Source organism: Mauremys reevesii, linkage group 1, assembly GCF_016161935.1.
Source record: "Mauremys reevesii isolate NIE-2019 linkage group 1, ASM1616193v1, whole genome shotgun sequence".
NCBI classification, from domain to species: domain Eukaryota; kingdom Metazoa; phylum Chordata; order Testudines; family Geoemydidae; genus Mauremys; species Mauremys reevesii.
Window position 1 is genome coordinate 36,533,804 of NC_052623.1, and position 24,208 is coordinate 36,558,011.

The 24,208-nt window shown below is 43.2% G+C and overlaps 1 protein-coding gene across 2 annotated transcripts in view; it reads left to right on the forward strand.

Annotated features, from left to right (window-relative positions):
* The window catches only part of CNTN5 (contactin 5), a 965,708-nt gene that overhangs the window by 929,108 nt on the left and 12,392 nt on the right, over nucleotides 1–24,208 (forward strand). For both annotated transcript variants that reach the window (XM_039485717.1, XM_039485709.1), the window contains 3 exons: nucleotides 19,959–20,145; nucleotides 20,584–20,696; nucleotides 22,301–22,469. In XM_039485717.1, coding sequence (XP_039341651.1) covers nucleotides 19,959–20,145; nucleotides 20,584–20,696; nucleotides 22,301–22,469 — 469 coding nt within the window. The remainder of the gene's footprint in view (nucleotides 1–19,958; nucleotides 20,146–20,583; nucleotides 20,697–22,300; nucleotides 22,470–24,208) is intronic.

Consider the following 24,208-nt stretch of genomic DNA (forward strand, 5'->3'; position numbering starts at 1 on the left):
GAACTGCAGGTCAGCTACTGTGATGACTTCACTGGCTACAGAAGTTTAAGTGTAGACAATTTTCAGGTCTAAGCAACCCGTTCAAAATAGTTATTTACTGAGAGACATCCCTGTGCATGGCACTCCTTGAGCAAACATAGAAGACACAATCACTGTCACTAGTGTGCTTTCTTAGAAATTATTGCTGTTGGTGATGGTTTGAGGGACATCTACTGGACAGAAAATAGCGGGGTAGGTTCCATAAGGAGAGGGAAGACAGAAAATGTCATATTGCCGCTATATAAATCCATGGTATGCCCACATCTTGAATACTGCAAGTAGATGTGGTTTCCCCATCTCAAAAAAGATATATTGGAATTGGAAAAGGTTCAGAAAAGGGCAAAAAAAAATTATTTGGGGTATGAAATGGCTGCCATATGAGGAGAGATTAATTAGACTGGGACTTTTCAGCTTGGAAAAGAGACGACTAAGGTGGGAATGATAGAGGTTTATAAAATCATGACTGGTGTGAAGAAAGTAAATAAGGAAGTGTTATTTACTCCTTCTCATAACACAAGAACTAGGGGTCACCAAATGAAATTAATAGGCATCAGATTTAAAAGAAACAAAAGGAAGTATTTTTTCACAAAATGCACAGTCAACCTGTGGAACTCCTTGCCAGAGGATGTTGTGAAGGCCAAGACTATAACAGGGTTCAAAAAAGAACTAGGTAAGTTCATAGAAGATAGGTCCATCAATGGCTATTCTGTTTGCCAGAAGCTGGGAATGGGTGACAGGGATGGATCACTTGATGATTATCTGTTCTGTTCATTCCTCCAGGGACACCTGGCATTGGCCACTGTTGGAAGACAGGATACTGGGCTAGATGGACCCCTGGTCTGACCCAGTATGGCCATTCTTATATACAGAGACCTCAGTGTGCTTAGTGCCATGACAAATGCACCAGTAAAAATCATTTTAACCTTTCATTAAAGAAAGAAGGGAAAACAATTAAAGCATTTGAAAAGTAAAGTATTAAGTAAGGCTTTCATTTTAACAACATTCCTTGCCTTTAGCTGGAGAGTTTTTAGAAGGAAACAAAACCCATGTTTGACAGTCCTGTAGATGGAATCAAAGATGGTATTAACAACTGTCCTTTCTGGGGAAAAAAGAATATGTTAGTTTGGATGGACTGGAGCTGTTGCCATTGCTGCTAATGTTAAAGTCCAATCCTGTTTCCTAAAAGACAGAGCAAAAGACAAACACACACAAAAGGGTTCAGAAGAGAACAGCAAAGATAGAAAATGCTATTTCTGTCTCTGGTGATGACTTTCACCAGCAACCTCACTGCTGGAAAAAACGCAGGCCCAGCACACAGCTAACACTGCTCTACAGCCAAAATGCGTCTGAAATAAATGTAGTCCAACTTTACTAATTCTGGGTCACTGAGAACGAAAATGATGCTTAAAATTGTTGATTGGCTCTAGTTTTCAAGATATGCTATTGGGTCAGTATATACGACCCTTGACTTGGGAATAGCGGAGGATAAGTGAGTTATAAAGGGAAGGGATCTCAGTTATAATCAGCCACTCCAAGACCCGTCAAACATATTAGCATCAGGCTGTTTAGGGCATTGCATTTAGTTGCCTGTCTGGTTTCCTTCTCACAGCAGTGTGGCAAAATATGCAATATTGGCTGGCTAAGTCAGACTTTTATTAAACAGAAGGCAAAGAGAGCAAGATTGGAAAGGAAAGAAATATGTTGGAGAAGGAAAAAGACACAGCTGGCGGGGGGCGAGGCAAAGACTCACATCCCAGGGAGTGTTTGGGTTTTGGCCAGAGCCATGACAGTGTCATCTGGGTCTCTCTCTCTGGCCCAGTCTTGTCAGGACATCAATCGGGACTAGTATGAAGATGGTCCGGGGTCCCAGGAGATGGTTGTGTGGCAGCCATGATGACAAAGCTTACTACAGCGGTTGTTGGCAGAAAGCTGTTTCTTCTGCCAATTGTCCCTAAAAGTCTTTTTTTCTTAACAATCTCAAAAGGGAGTGTTGGGTGGAATAGTCCATCCTCTCGTTATCTTGTCCACCAATAGACCCAATTTCTAACACACGACTTTTGGTTCATTGATTTCCAGTCTTCTACTCCTCTTGTTTACTAGTCATCATCTTAACAGAGTCCTTGAGTGGTATCAGCTAAACCCTTTTTGTTTACATTAATTCCATCTCTGTATCCATCTTATGTCTTTTCTTAAACAATTTTGTATAACAGGTCATTATGACAATTTATGAACTTTCACTCACTTTTTATAGTTGAGCTTACACTTAGAGTAAATGTGTAGGCCCAGTTATCACAACAGGACTCAGATCCACCCAACTGGGACATGAGCACAGATTGGATCTTGTGGTTCAGGATCATTTTTATCTTTAACCCTATATATGGGCTACTGAAATTTGTTTAACTAAAAATTAATAAATCAAAAGTAGCATGTCTGGACTTGTCCAAGGAAATAATGGTATCCTAGTATGCATTGCTCTTGTTGTAAATAGCATCCTAAACCCAATTTCTAAGCTGCATTTATTTTCATTTTAGAATCTAAAGAAAATCATAATCACTTCTGAAGCTTTCAAAAGTATTGGAAGAGCCATTATCAAGCAAATATATAAGAACTGCAACTTACACCTTCTTATCTTTCCCAGTTATTAAATTTGAGTGAAACCAAGATGGAGCTGGTACAGAGTTATGTGGGGTTTTAAAACATTATCATATCTGATACTCACAGTTCAGAGATTCAGTTAGAAATACAGTTGGATTACAGGAGTTGCATTAATTGCCTCAATCTGCATCCAGGTTGTTTCCACTTTATGAAAACACATTACTGTGTAACATTGACAGACCCCAGTCATCGTGGGCGGGATCGAATCTGAGAACTCTGGAGCCAAATGCATGAGCCTCTACTGCATGAGCTAAAAGCCATGTGCCCTTTAGCTAAGGCTGTAGGACAGACTCATTAATCTCGAAGTGGTCTCAATGTCACTAGATGGGACAGAGCAGCACGATCCGGGAAGTGTGTGGGTTACAACTGCGTCACGGTCTGGCAGCAATACAGCATGGCACTTAAGCATATGCTTAACCATGCGTGATTAAGCCCTTTTGACTTCAATGGGTGTTGGACCAGACACGAAGTACATAATTCAAAGGAATCATTTTTAGAGAGTTCATTGTTCTCATATTCCCGTAGTTAAAAACATGTCTGTTTCCACCTTTCTCAGTCACTCTTCTATACTGTTATTCACTCGAGTGAAGCTCCTGGAAGTCATGATACAGATGCCTAGATATTCCATTTCATCCTGAACCAAAGTCCCAACTGGAGAAAGCAGTTTTAGGACAACAATGAAAGAGGATTCTAATTGCATTCAATTAGATATAAAGAAATATCATATTTGGACTAGTTTCATAGTCCAATCCAATATACACAAATGTATTGGCTTTGCCCGTATTACTGCTTCTAAAGATCATGCCAAATAGCTTAAGGCCATATTGTACCATCTCACACAGTAAAACTCAGAGAGAGAAACAGAAGAGAGTAAACTCTGGTAACGGAGCCAGTGAGATTTCCTATGAGAGCTCTTCCTGGGAGGAAAGTGAAAGGGGGTCATGTCCTCCAAACCCCAGAGATCCTGGGGATGTGCAGTAAAAGGAAGTTCCAGCCACACCCAGGGGATTGCCTATCCATTCTTCTGTCCATTCTCACCACCAGCACCACAGCTCACTCAGGAATCATGATGACATCAGCTAACCTCATCATGCTTCTCCACTATTTTTTTTTCCTCCCTGGAGGAGTAAAAGTGCAGAACAGATGTTAATGATGCTACCAGCAGCTTTAACCTTAGCTGGAATGGAGAAGGCTGATATGTTGGCTCCTCTGCTCCCTTTTGCATTTTTCTGTTTCTGTGGTCCCCTTCCACTCCTCACTGCAGTAAGTGTATCTTTTCTATGTATTTGCATTCCCAAATATGTTTGTGGATCTGTTCATTGTAGTCATACCAGTCAGTGAACCTGGTCTGTCTACCCAGATCTTTTTTGTTTCATTTACCATGTAATTCTCCTCAGTGAATTCTGCAAACCACTTGTCAGTCCTGGCTTGTAATATTTTAGTCACACTCCTCCTTTGTGTTGAACATGCCCCTTTCCCTATGCACATGACTTGCTACTATCCAGAAAAGTTGATACCATACTGTGTTTCATTTATTATAGCTCACTGTTATATAAAGAGAACAAAATTATACCTAATACAGATTGTAGTAGCACTGCAAATGTACCTCTCTCCATTCTGAAGTGTTTCCACTCACTAGTAACCTTTGTCTTCAATCTCCAAAATAGTCTTTTATCCTCTGAAATAGCTCACTCACTACACCCTGCCTTTTAACCTCAAAAATGAGGCTTTCTGTAATACCCTTTCAAAAAAAATTGATATCTATATAAATTAAGGCTACTATTTCCCCCCTGTCCTTATCCATTGATTTAACTGATTCTCAGAATGTTCTGACGTTTATCTCCACATTTATTCTGACTTCAATGAAATAATTAGACTTTTATTTCCCAAATGAGAATGTTTTCACTAATGATGACAACTCTTTCTAGAAGAATATAGCTCCGAAATCATCTTCTTTTTTGTTGGTCTGTCATATAATGTCACTTCATATGTGAACATGTTAATTTGTTTGAGATGGTTTCAAGTAGGTAGTTCACTGGGCTCTCTTCAGGCCAGGGACTGTGTCTTCCTCTGTGGTTGGAATGTCCTTAGCACATCTGGAGTGCAGTCTAAATAATAAATATTACCTGCTTCAAGTCCTGTGTTAAGCTCACTTGCAGAACTGAGGTTGGTGATTATTATTACTATTGGGGGTTATTACTACTTTCTTCTTGTGCTGTTCCTCCCACACCAAGGGTGCCAGAACTGGGGGGGGGGAGAGGAGGGATCCACTTTTTGGCACAGGCCTCCCCGCTCCTGCCCCTCCTCTTCCCCCCAAAGGCCCTGCCACCCCACCCCACCCCCAGCCAGGCCAGCAGCGGGAGCCCGGACAGGGAGCCCAGACAGCGTGGGGCACTGCAGCATGGACTCTCCACTTGCCTGGGGTGGGGAAGGGGGGCCAGAGCACCTCCCAGCTCAGGTCCCTGCCCTGGGGCCCTGTGCCCCACAGCTCCCCACAGCTGCCTGGCTGCATGGCTCTTACCATGGCCAGGCTGCAGCTCCAAGGCCCCATCCCCTGGCAGGACCCGAGTCAAGGAAAACCATGTGGGCAGCTGTGGGGAGCCACTAACCCTCCACCTGTCATGGGCAGGGGGCCTGTGGGGAGGGACACAGGCCAGGGCCTGCTTTCGGCCACCCCACCCCAGGCAGGTGGAGGGTCCACAGCTCCCTGCCTGCAGTGCTCTGGCTTTTGGCTTGGCTGGGGGCGAGGCCTTGGGCAGAAGGGGCCACAGAGCGGCCTGCCCCACCCACACACTTTTGGGAAGGCTCTGCCATCGCTATCCCACACCCAACCCCTGTCCTAAACTTCCCTCAGACAAAGGGGCATTTCAGTGAATAGCTCCAGCTCTTCCTCACCCTACCAGCCTCCAGTGGAGTTTTCAGCTGAGCAGCCCTTATTCTGTCAAGTAGGAGAATAAGACTTACTCCCTCACACCCCAAGAAGGCCAAACAAGAGGCAATGTAATCCAAAGATAGTATTATTGACTCACTTGAAGTGGAGAGATTTAAATGGCGAGGGGCTAATGGTTTGGAGGACTAGCCTAGGTCATTGACTCTGATCTCCATTTAGGCTTGTAAAAAAACCCACATAGCTCATCCCATGTGACTGGCAATTTCTATTAGTAAGTCCCAGAAGTGCAACAGAAAAGGATCTTGGATTGAGAATCATTGGCAACAAATTCAAAAATAGCTTGTAAAATGCCTGCCCTCTCCCATGGTCTATTTCCCTTCGCATCCCTCTGAACTAATTTAATTCACAAAATATTTTTAACGTATTATTTTCCCTGGCACATTGTTCACTGTGAAATGACCTGGTGCTGGCTTAATCCATGAACAGCAAACAAAAACTGTCTGAAAATCCAGCTACCTCGTAAAAGGCGAGTTTGCTAAATGTTCTAGTTACAAGTAATTCCTGATGAAGAATAACTGCAGCCCACAGGTAAAATGCTGCCCTCATGTTCAAATGCTGTTGAACCATGAGCAAAATGACTCGAAAGCATCAAAATAACAGCAAGATGCTACATTCTCATGCTTCAATTTGTATTCTGCCTGTGGTCAGTACAACAGTGACAGTCACCTCTTTGGTCTTCACATTTCCTGTCCATTTAGCAAACAGCATTATTAACTAGATGTTTTATCTTTTGAATGTTTGGTCTCATGTCAACGAAAGTGACAGAATAGTTACTAGAGATGAACAAATCAGCAATGACCCAGTTTCAACTCCATCCCTTTTTGCACTTTGTATTCCGGAAAGGCAGCACTAACAATTGTCACACAAGTTTTATGCCAAGCTTGTTGTGTTCATTTACATGTTCCAAAGCACACATTATTTCTGGCTTCAGTGCAGATTTGTCAGCAGCCCCTGACCTTACTAAAAAATATGCCAACAATGCATTGATAAATAAAGCTAGTTTGTCAACTTCCTCAAAACAGTTCAAATAATAGAAGACATGAACAAATGTGCATCAAAGTTTGCTTGACAGCAGCTCTTTACCAGACAGACTGATTTAATTTTTTTGTGGGGACTTAGGAAAAACCTGCGGCAGAAGTGAAAAACAGATATGTAGCCAGAACCAACAAGAAGAGTTAGCACAAGGGTTGTTGTCCTTTCCATAGGGTGTGTGGCTAACACCTGTTTTTGGAATCTATAACAAAGAGAAAATTAGCTGTTGGCCTCAGGCATTATTTGCTTTCCACCCATTGCTAATGGGGAAAAAATTGAAAACCTAATCAGTTGGCAGGAATAAGGGCTTTGGTGTTGATTTTTTTCACCCTTTTCATTTCTGAAGAGCTAAAGGCTGAGATTTAAATCACAGACAAGATCACAAAGCTGCTGTGTCAATGTCATTGAAATTCCCCCAAGAGTTAATATCTTGAGGCTCAGATTAGACCTAGTTCAAAGATCACTTTGCCAAACAGTAAATTCAGAGACTACAGAGTACCATTTTCAGATAGGATTACTGAACATAACGACTATTGCTTATGTCCGATTTGTCCTGTCAAAGAACAGCATCTGCCAGTGGTGTTCTGTGCCCTGACATGTACCTCATGTATACCAAAATTTTTACACCATCTGACAGAAAAATTTTGTCTACCTGGCTGTCTCATCATAATCATGCAAAATTTAGTGCACAATATATTTTAGGGAAATTTGGGACGTGCCTAGGTGTGTGATGTGTATTTCCATCAGAGGCTGGAAAAGCAATATAAAAAAGAGGAACTCGTATTTCACCAGTATAAATGCCAATTAGCTGGATTTCACTTGAGGGCTGGGGGTGGATGAATTTCTCCATGAATAAAATAGTTAATAAGAATAATCAAATGGTTTTACAGATAGTTAGAGTAACACTCAATGCAATGATACAAGGATTCAAACTGTTGCAAAGTTCTAGACTTTTGCTGCAGCATGAAGGTCCAATCCAGTTTCTTTTCTTTAGTGGGAGCTGGATCAGATTCTAAATCTCTAGAGAAAAATCTGCCTATTGACTTTTCCATTCCCTTTGCAAACTCTCTGCAGCCTGCTACTAAAACTGAAGGGCTGCTGGTCCTAAAAGGGGTTGCTGGGTATTTTATAACTAACAACCACAATATTTTAAATTAGGGGGAAATTACCATATTGCCTTATGTCACTTAAGGTGTGGGTGGAATATAGGGTTTTGCCTCACATTTATACATAACATTTGAGACTCCACTGCCAAAGAGAACTCAATAGTGTTTATTGTTGCTTTACAGTCAATAATTGCTTTTTTTGCAATTGGGGTGAAGAACTAGTGAGTCACCTTCCTTTTGTCAGTAATGCCTAGTTTTCTTTTACTGTCGCTGAAGAATGGTCATGATAATAGTTCAAGAAGATACAAGAGGCAGCAGCTGTTTATGATCTCTCAATAACTTATCACAGATTTCTCAATACATTTTAACTCTTCAAACTGTCATTTCCCAGAAATTCAAGCAGTTTTTCTATGCAGCTTCTAGATAGCTTTGTGGTTTATGAGCACTGTACGTACATATACATGAGCATCTCAAGATGAAATGGGAAGATTTGGAGAGAAGGGCAGTTGACAGGCAAGGATGGCAAATGTGGGTAACCCAATGTGCAGCAAAGCATGGGATGGACTAAGGTCTAAAGACATACACATGAGAGAGATTGTGTTTGTGACCAATGTTACTTTAACCTTATTTTATTTTTAAAAGCATGCAGGCTTTCCTGCTTGCTTTTTACATTACAGAAATATCAGGCTGGGACATCCCTAGTTTTTGCAGCTAAGTGCATGGGACTGCAATCTGTGCTCATTAAGAAGGGAAGAGAATTGTTTAGTCAGATTGTTTAAAACTTTGCTAAAGGAGCAGTCACCTTGAATATTTTTGAAATTGACTAATTTTAGTAAAATTCTATTTTCCTTTCTCCCTACTGACGTTTAGAAGTGTGCTTGAGATGAGCATGAGAGCACCACCACCAATCACAGTGTACAGTGGTGTCAACTCTCATGACATTGGCTGTTTCTCTTGAAGCCCCAGCTCCTAAAATAATGTAATTACATGAAAATTCCAGCTTTCAGTTTTAAAACGAAAGTTTGTAGCTCTTGTGGCTGCAGAGAAAAGTTTGACCAAAACATGTGACCAAAGTACATCCTAAAGGTTCAAAAGCAAAGTCAATAAATAGAACACAAAATTTATCATTTTAAGAAACTCATGATTTTTAAGCTGAGTCCAGGTGTTTTTTTTAGAATCATGATTTTTGAACACATGGAGTGGACAGTACTAAACTCAACCCCACCTCTTTTCCCTCTAGACCCAGATACCTCTTCAGTTTCATCTGTATTGTTGCTGCTGTTATTGGTAAGCACTCTCCTTCAGACTCCTGGGAAGGTTGCGTGTTATCAGCAAAACAGCAACACTGACTATACACAAAGTGAGACAATAGAGACAAATGTATTTTTTTTAATTTTTCTACTACCATATCTTTAAGGGTTACTTGTAAGCATAATTGATATGACATTTTAAGATGGAAATGTGGTTTTCAAGTTGCTTAACTCAAACTCCAGAAAAACAGTTGTGAGCAAAGCATTGTCTGTGAAAGATTCCATTTCCCCAAATGAGGAAAGAGGGAAAGCAACAGCTCAGGTTTCCTCCCCCTGTTTTCAGCCTATTTTGGTGTCACTCTAATTCTACAATACAGGGAGTCCAGCAGCAGAACAGAGAGAAATCCAGACTTGATTGATATTTCTTAATTAAAAAAAAAACAGGAAAATAATGTTTATTTTGTTCAAAAACAACTACAACAAAAATGTTGAAAGGCTATTGTCACCAACCATAACTGAGTATTAAAAAGCGCACAAGCAGAAACAATATGTATTCCTTTGCCTTTCACCTTCAAAATTTACTCTATTCCTTTGTGGAAAACCTCTTGTTCCATGTGGAATCCTAATTCAAACACATCACCAGTCAACCATAGTAAATACACTTTGAGAAGGGTACTGTGAGACCACATAAAAGTTCCAGATAAAACAATAAATTCTATTCTAAAGTAAACAAATTCTATTTCACGTCTTAAACAATAGATTCAGGTTCACAAGCCAATTTCAGATGAAATTATAAAATGTCTAAAAGTAAAACCTTTAGTAAGGGAACAAATATATATTAATTTACAATCTTATAGTGGTGAAAAAAATCCAGTTATGGGTATTTGTGAATTACAAATCATGGTTAAACAAAATTTAGAAGACATCAGATTTGTAGTAGTTGAGGGACAAGGTATTTCTATTTTTGGTTTGGAAAATGTTTAGCACTAAATCTAAGGCCTTGTCGACAATACTCAGTTTTGTCGGCAAAAGGCAGCTTTTGCCGACAAAACAGTGGAGATGGACACACTACAATGCTACTTTTAGTGGCAAAACTCTCCTGTTTTGCCGACAAAATAAAACCACCTTGATGAGTGGCATAAAGCTTTTTGTGGCAAGTTAAAGCGACAAAGTGTCACTGTAGACCCTGCTGTTCATTATGTTGCCATAACTGACCTCCCCCAGTATCCCACAATGCCTGCCGTGACCGCTCTGCTCACTGTTATGAACTCAGTTGCCCTGCAGGCATGAACCCCTCCCCTTTTAAAACTCCAGGAAGCTTTGACATTCCTCAGTGTGGAGAGCTCATATGCTGAGCGTGCCATTCCTGGCAACAAAACAACAAACAGGAAGTCTACACAACACCTTCAAAAGATGAGTCTGAGAGCTTAAATTCATACCTTTGCTAGACACTAAAAATCATAGACTGAATAGAGACACCAGATGTATGGCTTATTACAATAATCCATAACCCACTAACAATTCCCCATTCTAAGACGCCTTTTTTCTCCTCCCTTCCTTTTCTCCCTATTACTGGAAGGGTGTTAATGGGACATATCACCTTGAATGTTCCTTGAAGTATGTATTAACTACTTATACTAAACAATCTGTTCCACCTTATATTTAGTTGTGACACTCTGAGTACATTTTCCAGACCTGAAGAAAAACACTGTGTGAGCTTGAAAGCTTGTCTTTCTCACCAGCAGAAGTTGGTCCAATAAAAGATATTACCCCACCCATCTTGTCTCTCTTAAGTTAAAAGGGAACATTTTAAAATGCCTACGAGGGAAGAAATAGCTGGACAAATGTCGGGAACAAATCACTTTTCTTCTTTAGATGCTTCAGATATATTTTGGCAAATATCATTGGATCAAGACAGTCTATTGCTATGGATGTTTAACACACCTTTTGGACATTATTGTTTTAAAAGATTACCTTTTGTATTATGTTCAACTCCAAAACTTTTTCATAGAGCAGTACAAAATATTTTTTAAAATATAGATGCCACACAAGTGTATGTAGATAATATACTAGTAACAATTTTAGAGAAGGATGATATAAGATTAACTAAAGAATTATCTATTGCAAAAGAAGCAGGACTGAAACGTAACAAAAAAAATGTACATTTAGCATGCAAGAGTTAACATTTCAAGGAGAAAAACTGACTAGTCAGGAATTACAGATTGATCCACAATGAATACAAGCCATTGATAATACTGCTGACCCAAAAGATAGGGAGTCATTACAGAATTTTTGGGGGGTATTTTTAATTTTGTAGGAAAATACATACCAAGCCTAGCATAAAAAAACAAGTTTAAGGCCTGTATGTTGTAAAAGTAATCAGCACAAGAACTCAAGTAGCTTAAATAACTAATCAAAACAACTCCTCGCACAATTTACAACTATATCCAACACTTTTTATTGTCTGCAGTGACATCTTCTGGGTTCAGACCAACACAAACTCCGCAGGCACTGACCTTAGTCAGCAATCCATTCGAGTTTCCTTTTGGTAAAACTAGTTGTTCTTCTCAATTACAAAAGACATGGATGGCTGGGAGTATGAAAAGACAAAGAGAAAGTTATAGCCATATATTAAGATCCAAGTGTAAACTCACCCAGAAGATACAATAAGGGGATTTTAAAACAGGGAAGAAATTCTTTTAGGGGCTTTGAAATGCATTTGAAACTGGAATGAAGTCATTAATTATGCAGCCACAGTTCAGACTTTTTCTGCTTGGTTTTATGCAGTATCTGGGTTTTTCTTTAGGTTTCCTACCTGTGCCTTGTGGTGCAGCACAATTGGCAGGGTGTGTGTTCTCTTCCTACTCTGTGCTTGTGTTTAACTGCAGGGCCACGTGCCTATCATCTTCAAAGAGGCCAGCAAACAGGCAGAGTTGCAGGCAGTCTGCCACCTTGGAGGAAGTCAATTAGTATGGAGGCCATTTTTGAAATTAGTGTCCAGAGGAAATGGGCTGTGAAAGTCAGAAGGTAGCTGGCATCTTCACTCCCTTTCACCTAGGAAGGAAGAGAGAGGAAAATAGATATATTTACAACCCATCAGAGCCAGAGAAGGAAACTATTCCTTGTCTTCCGCTACTCGCAGAGGCCAAGAAAGTGGGAGGCTCATGCTGCGCATTCCTCTTCTATGCCTCTCCAGGGGGTGTGGCAGTTCTCTCTCCTGTTTCCCTTTGGGCAGCATGTGAACTCCCCCTGCCCTGCCATTTGGAGGCTAGCCCCTGCCCTGCCTCTGCCCTGCTCCTTCCACCTGAGACCTCCACACTCTGTCCCCCACCCTGCTCCGCCAGGGCCAAAGGAGCCCCAAGCTCTCCAGCGCCTGCCCGAGCTGCCCTGAGCCCTGGCATGCTTGCCCGAGCCACAACCGGTCAAAGAAACCCTGAGCCCTGACCATCTGGCTGGAGCTCTGAGCCCTGCCATGGCCCAGCCCTGAGGCCATAGCGGGGAGCATTAGCAGAGGTTTGGGGAGGCTTAGCCTCCTCCAGCCTCCATTATGCGTCGCCCATGCCTAGCCCCTATATGGTGTTTGCTCTTTCTGATGTAGGAACATGAACCTAGCTTGGGAATGTAACTGACAACACCTGATAGACATTGGCAGAAAGTCAGTTCCTAAGGGCATGGCTACACTTGCAGATGTAGAGCGCTGTGAGTTAAATCAGCCCTCAGAGAGCACAGCAGGGAAAGCGCTGCAGTGTGTCCACACGCTCAGCTGCAAGCACACTGGCATGGCCACATTTGCAGCTCTTGCAGTGGCTTTGGGAGCTGTGCATTATGGGCAGCTATCCCACAGAGCACCTTTTCCCATTCTGGCACTGTGGCTTGTTGGAAGGGTGTGAGGGGTGCAGGGCATTCTGGGTCCTGTCCCAATGCCCCATGATGCATCGCTTCGCATCCCAGCAATCCCTCTGCTTCCATCCATATTTGGCATCATCTTTCAATGTTTTTTGTACTGCACACTCTGTCTTCCTTTTCAGTCTGCGGGAATGGATCCCAAAGTGCTGAGGAATATGCTGATGGGTCTTGTCATCATGTCATGTTTGGCAGTCAAGTTACTCCTTAAGCTACAAACTGACGATGATATCGACTCGCGTAACGCATATGACATGAAATTGCTTGTGGCATTCACGGACATGCTCGCCACCGTGGAACACCACTTTTGGGCTTGGGAAACAAGCACTGAGTGGTGCGATCACATCATCCTGCAAGTCTGGGATGACAACTAGTGGCTGCAGAACTTTCGGATGAGAAAAGCCACTTTCATGGAACTGTGTGAGAAGCTTACCCCCACCCTGCGGCGCAAGCACACAAGATTGAGAGCTGCCTTGCCAGTGGAGAAGTGGGTGGCTATTGCAATCTGGAAGCTGGCAAATTCAGACAGCTACCGATTGGTCGCTAACCAGTTTGGATTGGGAAAGTCAACTGTTGGAATCATGTTGATGCATGTTTGCAGGGCCATTAATTGCATCCTGCTTAGAAGAATCGTGACTCTGGGTAATGTGCATGATATTGTGGCCGGCTTTGCACAAATGGGTTTCCCTAACTGTGGAGGTGTGATAGATGGGACGCATATTCCAATTCTGGCACCAGCCCACCTAGCCTCCAAGTACGTAAATCGGAAGGGGTATTTTGAGGGTGCTTTGGTAGGAATTGTCAGATGTGATTGCAGAGCCATTGGCCATTATCTTTGAAAACTCATGGTGATCAGGGAAGGTCCCAGATGACTGGAAAAGGGCTAATGTAGTGCCCATCTTTAAAAAAGGGAAGAAGGAGGATCTGGGGAACTACAGACCAGTCAGCCTCACCTCAGTACCTGGAAAGATCATGGAGCAGGTCCTCAAGGAATCAATTCTGAAGCACTTAGAGGAGAGGAAAGTGATTAGGAACAGTCAGCATGGATTTATCAAGGAGGATGAGGTTTGTGGATGAGAGGAAAGCAGTGGATGTGTTATTCCTTGACTTTAGCAAAGCTTTTGATACGTTCCCCCACAGTATTCGTGCCGGCAAGTTAAAGAAGTATGGGCAGGATGAATGGACTATAAGGTGGATAGAAAGCTGGCTAGATCGTTGGGTTCAATGGGTAGTGATCAATGGCTCCATGTCTAGTTGGCAGCCAGTATCAAGCAGAGTGCCCCAAAGGTCGGTCCTGGGGACGGTTTTGTTTAATATCTTCATTAATTATCTGGAGGAAGGCGTGGACAGCACTCTCAGCAAGTTTGCAGATGACACTAAACTGGGAGGAGTGGTAGATACATTGGAGGGTAGGGCTGGGATACGGAGGGACCAAGACAAATTAGAGGATTGGGCCAAAAGAAACCTGATGAGATTCAACAAGCACAAGTACAGAGTCCTTCACTTAGGACGGAAGAATTCCATGCACGTCTACGAACTAGGGACTGAATGGCTAGGCAGCAGTTCTGCAGAAAAGAACCTAGGGGTTACAGTGGACAAGAAGCTGGATATGAGTCGACAGTGTGCCCTTGTTGCCAAGAAGGCTAATGGCATTTTGGGCTGTATAAGTAGGGGCATTGCCAGCAGATTGAGGGACATGATCATTCCCCTTTATTCGACATTGTTGAGGCCTCATCTGGAGTACTGTGCCCAGTTTTGGGCCCCACGCTACAAGAAGGATGTGGAAAAATTGGAAAGAGTCCGGCAGAGGGCAACAAAAATGATTAGGGGGCTGGAGCACATGACTTCTGAGGAGAGGCTGAGGGAACTGGGATTGTTTAGTCTGCAGAAGAGAAGAATGAGGGGGGATTTGATAGCTGCTTTCAACTACCTGAAAGGGGGTTCCAAAGAGGATGGATCTAGACTGTTCTCAGTGGTATTAGATGACAGAACAAGGAGTAATGGTCTCAAGGTGCAGTGGGGGAGGTGTAGGTTGGATATTAGGAAAAACCTTTTCACTAGGAGGGCGGTGAAGCACTAGAATGGGTTACCTAGGGAGATGATGGAATCTCCTTCCTTAGAGGTTTTTAAGGTCAGGCTTGACAAAGCCCTGGCAGGGATGATTTAGTTGAGAATTGGTCCTGCTTTGAGCAGGGGGTTGGACTAGATGACCTCCTGAGGTCCCTTCCAACCCTGATATTCTAAGATTCTATGATTTCTCTATGGTTCTCCAGGCGCTTGTGGATCACTGTGGGCGTTTCATTGACATTAACACAGGCTGGCCCAGAAAGGTGCATGACGCACGCATCTTTTGGAACACTGGCCTGTTCAGGAAGCTGCAAGTCAGAACTTTTTTCCGAGACCAGAAGATCACCAGTCAACATGCCCATTGTGATCCTTGGAGACCCCGCTTACCCTTTAATGCTGTGGCTCATGAAACCCTACACAGGGAGACTTGAAAGCAGCAAGGAGTGGTTCAACAACAGGCTGAGTTGGTGCAGAATGACTGTGGAGTGTGCTTTTGGCCATTTAAAGAGCCGCTGGCGCTGTCTGTATGGGAAGCTGGACCTAGCCTATGACAACATCAGTTATATTCGTGTGCTGTACCCTCCATAACATTTGTGAAGGGAAGGGTGAAAGATTCACTCACGTATGGAACTTAGAGGTTCAACACCTGGAGGCTGAATTTGAACAGCCAGAGAGCAAGGCTATTAGAGGGGCCCAGCACGGGGCTGCAAGGATTAGGGATGCCTTGAGGGAACAATTTGAGGCTGAAAGCCTCCAGTAATGTTTGGTGCCCTGCACAGGAGTGAAGTGCAGTGGTTCCAATGGTAGTAGGAAACTGTGCTTGCTACACTGACTTGCAGTGCCTTTTGCTTTCCTGGGCTAAGGTATCTTTTACTTAATGCATTAATAAAGAATGTTGTCAAAGCCAAAAAAAGCCATTTATTTAAAATAAAATTTGTTTATTGAAAAGAAACGCAACTGCTTGGGAAACAGAAAGGGCAAGGGAGTGAGGTGGGGAATGGTAAAATCACAGATTTGCATATGTCCTGTTCTCATACTCAGCCTTCCTGTCTGGAGCGCTGTGCAATGAGTGCTGCACTTCAGGCTGGCTAAAATGCATGGTGATGGGGGTTGAGTGCAGTGGGTAAGGGTCGTAGTTTGCAGGGCTGGGTGGTGAAGCTACAGGTGTTGGAAGCAGCTAGTGGTGATAAGAACCCGGATGTTGGGGAAAGTGGGTTGGAGGTGACATGGAGGCACAAGGAAAAGAGTTTTAGGACAAGGGCTGCGGGGAGGGCGGGCGCGGTAGTGCTCCCCTGCATGGCTACGAACTCCTGGATCGAGTCCACTTGGCGCTCCATAATGCTTATCAGCTGCTCCATGCTTTGGTGCCAGCATGCCGCATTCTGCTGGCAGACCCTCCTTTCACTCTCCCGCCATTCCTGTGCTTTTTGATTTTCATTAAGGGACTCCTGCATAACTTCACGCAGCATGTCTTCTTTGCTTTTATGTGGCCTCTTCCTAATTCTTTGGAGTCTTTTGGCCGGTGATAACATGGATGGCTGAGATCTCAAGGTTGCATCTGTAAACGCAAAATGCAACACTTAACAGAGGCAGCATTGTTCACAACAGACAGAGCAATGATTTGCCCATACTTAAAGACAAGCACAGTCTAACAATAGCAGGATTTGCCCATCTCAAAGCAAGCACACATAACCCACAAGAGCCCCAAAATGGTGAGTAAGCACAGGGACAAGGGGGACTGATTGTTTCACGCCCGTCTGTCATCTGGGATTCTGTGCCTTGGGGAGAGCCAACAGCTGCAGGAGGCCCCTATACTGAACATTGTCCCCACACTTTCCACAGGAGTTCGTCCTGGGAGATATCTCGCTGCTGAGGGTGACCTGGGAAGCAAGGGAGGGTCTTCTACTACAATGCGGCTTCCGCCCCGGCCCATATGCAGCTTGCCTGCGTGCAGCAATGGTCCCCCCGTCCCTCATGGCACAGTGGCGTGGACATATTAGACTGACTGGGACAAGGAGTACAATAGCGCTCCCAAGGACCCTGCTCAAGCGCATTGCACAGCTTCTGGATGAGACCTTTGAAGAGATCGCTGAGGCCAATTACTGCAATGTGAGAGAGCACATCAGTGCCCTCTTCCGCATCTAGGCATGCATGCAGCCTTAACTCTCCTTGCCCCAAGAGCCCGCACCGAATAACTTCCTTCCCAAAATAAAAGCTGCTTACCGGGCACCTCCTCTGGTGTTTGTCCTTCCCCAAGCACCAGCCACTGCGACTGGCTACCTTCCCTCTGGCTTGAGAACAGCTCCTGGCTGCACGCATCTATGGATGCCGGGCTGTCCCCCTCCTCCTCAGCACCCTTGCTCATGCTTTCCTCCTCCTCCTGACTTGTTGAACTGGGCTCTGAAGTGTCTATGGTGGTCCTTGGAGTGAAGATGGGCTCACCCCCCAGTATTGCATCCAGCTCTTTGTAGAAACAGCAGCTCGCGGGGGCAGCACCAGAGCGGCGGTTTGCCTCACGGGCTTTGCGGTACGCATTCAACAGCTCCTTCATTTTAACCCTGCACTGCAATGCGTCCCAGTCATGGCCCCTTTTCATCATGTCCTTTGATATCTGCCCGAAGGTATCGTAATTCCTACAGCTGGAATGCAGCTGGGACTGGACAGCTTCCTCCCCTCAAACACTGATGAGGTCCAGCACCTCGCGATTGCTCCATACTGGGGATCACCTGGCACATGGCAGCATGGTCACCTGGAAAGATGCGCTGAGAGCACTCCACGCCTTGCTGAGCAAACAGGAAGGGGATTTTCAAATTTCCCAGAGGATTACCAGGAGCGCTGCAGCCATGGAGTCAGTGCACTCTGTGTGACTTGCCAGTGTGGACACGTCGTGAGTTAGAGCACACAGGGCTGCTTTAATGCACTCTAACTTGCAAGGGTAGCCATGCCCTTAGAGAATATGAACCTCAAAAGGGTTGATTGCTACTATGTTCCTGTGGTTTCAAAATTCATTCATCCATAGTACCTACTCATGTGTAATGTGGTAGAAACTCTCTAATCTATAACACGTGGTTGTTTCTGTTAGTCACCATGCAAACATCAGGCCTGATTCCCCACAGCCTTCAGTCTTCATGTGCCACATGTGTGTAAAGACGGTGTAAAATGCTGTGAAATCAGAATTTCAGTCACTCACACTTGTGATAGAGTAAATTTACCTTCATGGTCACTTGAGAAGCAGCATGGTCTAATGGATAGAGCACTAGACTAGGACTTCAGAGACCTGAGATGAAATCCTGGCCCTACTAAAATCAATGGGAGTTTAGGCATTGACTTCAGTGAGGCCAGAATGTCACCGCTGGGTTCTACTACCAGCTCTGCCATGGACCTGTGACCTTGGGCAACTCACTTCTCCTTACTAAACTTGTTTCTCCTCCCACATTTTTTCAGTCCTTGCCTCTTTAGACAGTAAGTTCTTCAATGCGAGGACCATCTCTACACTGTACAGTGCCTAACACAGTGTGGCCTCAATCAATATGTGCTACTGTAATACGAATACAGAAATAAACGTAAATGACTGCACAAGGGGCAAAGCATAGTGGAAATTCAGGCCCATAGAGTGGACAACTGTCTCATGACTGATTGATTCTTCCATGGCACACTGGACCTGATTAACCATTGCCTTTCTCCAATGGTTCTCAGTGGTATTACTCCAGGATAAAATTGGAGTAATTCACTGGTGCCTCAGGCCCATTATACCAACCACTGCTGACTACAGTTAAGGTTGCTCCGTGAGCTTGTACTTTGTTTTATTTTTCATATGAACCTCTGGATTTCTTTAGTTCGCTATTATCTTGGACACTTTCCCAAGAGCACAGTATTATCCCCTGACCTTTTCTCAGAGGAAATCTTGTCTAGAGAAATATGAGTAACTTATTCTGAAACAACTAACCTCAGGGAAAGGTAAAAAGGTGGAATAAATGCAATGGATAGAGGTATGATGCAGAGATAGAGGTATGATGCATGGATAGTGGTCTGCTAAATATAAACCATTCAAATGGTTGTTTAGTGATAGCTTCTGTTGAGGGGAGACCTGAATCCTGGAGAATGATGTAATCTCACTGCTGTCTGAGTGGGATGCCATTGATAGACCTATAGGAGAAAGAGTTTCTTTTTTATTATGATGTCTTAGAAATTAGATACCTGAGTCTGAAGGGAAGGAGCTATTCAGAATTTTCATCTGAGTAGTATAATCTTGTAGAGAATATGACAAGCTCAATGCAGCTATCAACAGTCATGGACTTGTATCCACCAAAGGTAGCTTTAGCTTTTGTGTGTGGAAAGGAGTGGCAGAGGCATGCTTTCTAAATTACATTTTTCAGAAACCTGCTTCTATCTGAGTAACTAAAACTGAATCCCCTTCTCTACTTTCCCTCCCCAGCAATGCTATTTCTATAAGATTAACCCACTACAAGATTTTCTTAGATGTTCTGTCATCTCTTATTCATTACATTGACACAGATCTTGTGGCTGGGCATTATGCATTATGCAGGGCCATTGTGCCACTTCTTCAAAGGATTCAGTCAAAGCTTTCCCGGGTTGTATGGTAAATGTTTTTGATGACCTGTGAGAGGTGAGCTCTCCTTGAATTCTTTAAAGTTCTTATTCTGTCAGCACTTCTCGGCTGTTGTGTCTAGCTAGTCACAACATCTCATGCTGGCAGAATGTGATGCATTGCATTTCAATGATGCTGTGAGTAATAATGTGATATGCTGACTCTAGACATCTGGAGAGGTGTGACAAGCACCACTCATGTGTGAGCTGAGGTTACAATTCCCACATGTTTAAAAGGACCTGTTAATTTGATGACAGGAGGGGCTTCCAAAAAAGCAAGCAATAACAAATAAAAAGGAAGTTTCACGAATGCCTAGATTAATCCTCCAAATGGTCACTCATTGGCAGGTTGGTTACTGGAAAGATATGGAGCAGGAAGAAGCATCAGAAAAAGTCAAAACTGAAGGAAATGAGTCATCTATCATTTTGACAGGATTAGAAGGAAACACATTATATCACCTAACAGTGAGGGCGTACAATGCTGCAGGATATGGACCACCGAGTAGCACAGTCCGTGCAGCCACCAAGAAATCCCGTAAGTGACCTGGATTCTTTTCTGTGTGTGGAAAAAAGTCTTACCCCTTCTCGATTTCTCTTTAGCTGGGGTATACAATAAGCAGAGCTGGTATATAGTTTTGATTCATGGCTATGCTTCTATGCTTAGATCTGAATTTTAAAGTGACATGACAAAGTTTGCATTCACAACAGACAAATGTTATCTTCCTGGAAAACAAGGCTCAGCATTTTTGACACAGAAGAGAGATAAAAGGATTCAGGTTCATAAGCTCTATACTGTAGCTATTAAAATGACACTCCAGGAGCAAAAACTACCTTGTTGGACTCCAGCTAGAGAAGGAAGCCTGTGAATGCAGCCAACCATAATTGTAATAAAAGATTAAAATGCTCACCAAGGTTTAAAAAAGCAGAAGTATGTTTAAGTACATGGTGTCATTTTCTTCTTCTTTTTGCTCAGCTCCCAGCCAGGCACCAACCAATATTATGTGGATGCAAGATGGCTCTCATGTGTCTCTGGGATGGGAACCAGTTAGACCTCTAGCAAATGAATCTGACGTAATGGGATACAAGGTCAGTCTTGGCTCTCTCTCACTCATCTTCCAAATTACCCTTTTCTTTCTTGCTTGCTTTCTATATTGTACAGATCTTCTGCAATCTTGTTCCACCCATATATATATAAAGCATTGAAACAAACAAAATGTCCCAGTACTTCTCTGTGTTGTATTTTCCAAATGGTGATTGTCAACTGCGGATTATAAACTGAATATGCACCTTCTGAGGTGATTACTCCATCACATCTGGTCCAGAAGTGACTATTAATAAGACCAGCCTGCAGTGAAATACATGGTAACACTTCAATTTAATTGTGTTTGCAGTGGGATTTAGAGAAATGCAGAAGGATAAAGCATTTAAATACCATTAAAATTAATGTTTTTAATAGAGCAGAAGTACAAATATTGAGATTTGTTATGATTATGTTGGTTGTATTCAGCAATCTGTGACTGTAACATCTGGCATTTTACGTTTTTGAAGTTTTAAAGAGTGAAAGCTGAAAAGAGCCATAAGTAACACATAATATAAAATGGGAAAATCATAAGAATCCAGTACATTTTTTTAAAGCAAAACAAAAATGTATATGTGTGTGTGTGTATTCTTTATAATTATATTTTGAAACATACATGCATACATACATGCATACATACATAATTATACCTTTAGAATACAGTGCCTGGTACTCTCTGTATCACTGCAAATATCATATCAGGAAAGTGTAAATTGGTTTGGATAAAATAGAAACTACCTTAACCTTTATCAAAATGTTTGAGGTTGAGAAAATGTTCAGGTAACTTCTTTACATTTGCTCTAACCTTGTCAGTTTTGTCTGGGAATAGATGTCTACATACTGAAATGCTGCAAGGACAGCTACATATGCACTTGTATTTCTCACTGAACCAAGACAAGGGTGCAGTGAATTCTATCTATTTCCCTATGTTAAGTTCTCCTCACACCTTCTATGGGTCATCTTAATTATCACTTCAGTTTTTTTCCTCATGCTGATGATAGCTCATCTCAATTGATTAGACTTTTCCTGTCGGTATGCATACTTCCACCTTTTCATGTTCTCTGTATGTATAAATATCCCCTGTCTGTGTGTTCCATTCTATGCATCCGAAGAAGTGAGCTGTAGCTCACGAAAGCTCATGCTGAAATAAATTTGTTAGTCTCTAAGGTGCCACAAGTACTCCTGTTCTTTTTGCATATCCATGTGAATTTTTTGATACATATCTGAATCAAACTTTACCCTAAAAATATTTTTGAAGTTCGCTTTCACTTCAGTTAGTGTCTGTGTGGTTACTCCAAACTGGAGGACAAATACTGAATCTTCGTTATTGGCCTGATCCAATAGCCAGCCATTCAAGTGAATGGAGTCTTTCCATTGATTTCAATGGACTTTGAATTGGGCTCTGTCTTTGGCAGTATTTTGAAAAAAACTTCAGGAAAAAGAAAGACCAAGTTCTCTATTTAAAGATGAAGCGTCAAATCCTCCAGTTCTTCCTTAAGTCCTTTCTCAGGCAAAGTACTTTTTGCCTTCAATGGCAATTTTGCCTGAATAGAGTCCAGTATTTAACCTAAAATTATTGTAGTAATTCTAAAGCTCCTGTATCATCCCATAGGTCTTGTTTAGGCAAGAAGGCCACAGCAATAGTCAAGTAATTGAAACACAGAAAACCTCTGCCGTGGTACTTCTTCCTGATGTTGGTGTCTACATCATAGAGGTTTGTGCAGTCAGTGAAGGAGGGGATGGGACAGCCAGCTCCCAAATCAGAGTACCATCTTTTTCAGGTAAGTTCACGATTATATTTTGAATACAAGCCTGTCATGTTCTTAAAATGACACCATACTGCACTTAATTAATACATATTAACGTCAATGGATAATATAGTTATTAGATAAAGTCATTGGTTGAATGATTCAGTTTCGGAGCTACTGAGTAATTGAACATAAAACTAAAAAGACCATTCTGGATTATAGGTATGTACTTGTTAAGTAAGTGCAGAGCCAGCCTTAGGGGTGGGCAGGCTGGGCTGCTGCCCAGGGCACAGTACTCAAGGGGGCGCCATGCTGGTACCGCCCATGCACCTGACCTGCCAACAGCCAGTGGGGCTTAGAGGCAGCTAGGCAGGTGCAGCAGCATCTGGAGAGGAGGGACAGACCAAGCTGCAGGAGTGGCAGCTGGACCAGCCTAGTAATCCTTTGAAGTGAGGGTGCCCCTCCTCCCTCACTGCCCTGCTCCACTGCCATCTGCAGCCACTGCTGATCCTGCCTCCCATCTACCTCCCCTCCCCCCGCCCATGGAGCCAACCCTAGCTAAGCTCAGGACCTTGAGCCTGCCTCCTATCTGCGGAGCAGAGGGGGTGGGGGTGGGGGCTGATGTCGAGGTGTCCCTCTCCCCCAACCTGTGTATCTGGTGTCCGCTGAGCTGCGGTTGGAGTCAGGGGGAGCGTGTCTGTGCTGGCACCTGTGAGTTGGCACTAAATGCTCTTCTTAGAGAGACAGCACACTGTCACACTCACTCAGGCACACACATACTCCCCCCAACACATGCTCTCTTACACACACACTCTCCCTAACACACACACATTCCCCAACACGCTCTCTCTCTCTCACACTCACACACATTCCCCAACACACACACACACAGACTCCCCCAACACGCACACACACTCTCTCTCTCACACACACACCCCAAAACTCAGAGCTGGGAACCCAGCCAGCACCAGCCGCGCAATCAGTGCTTAATTTGTGCTGAGGCTGACCCCTGCACCTCTTTCAATACACATTAAGCACTGGGGAGAGGCAGCAGGCCCTTTAGGTGATTGGGGGGAGCCCGCAGGGGTCAGGGGCAATGGGGGACTGGAGCATCCTGTGGGGGCCAAATGCGCCAGAATACAAGTTCTCCCAGGGCACAACCTGACTAAGTGTATTCACAAGGGGACATAGTCTACAAATATATTTTCTCTATTGAAGCCTTCACATGAAGATAAATCTGTCACATAGTATGTATGAGATCGTGTATCAGAACCAAGTACCAAACACTGCAAAGAGCTATAGAGATTAATAAGACTGGGATTTTTCAGCTTGGAAAAGAGACGATGAAGGGGGAATATGATAGAGGTCTATAAAATCATGAATGGTGTGGAGAAAGAAAATAAGAAAGTGGTATTTACTTGTCATAACACACAAACTAGCGGTCACCAAATGAAATTAATAGGCAGCAGGCTTAAAAGGAAGAAATTCTTCACACAATACACAGTCAACCTGTGGAACTCTTTGCCAGAGGATATTGTGAAGGCCAAGACTGTAACAGGGTTCAAAAAAGAACTAGATAAGTTCATGGAGGACAGGTCCATAAATGGATGTTAGCCAGGATGGGCAAGGATGGTGTCCTTTGTCTGTTTGCCAGATGCTGGGAATGAGTGACAGGGGATGGATCACTTGATGATTACCCGTTCTGTTCATTCCCTCTGAGACACCTGGCATTGGCTACTGTCAGCAGACAGGATACTGGGCTGGATGGATCT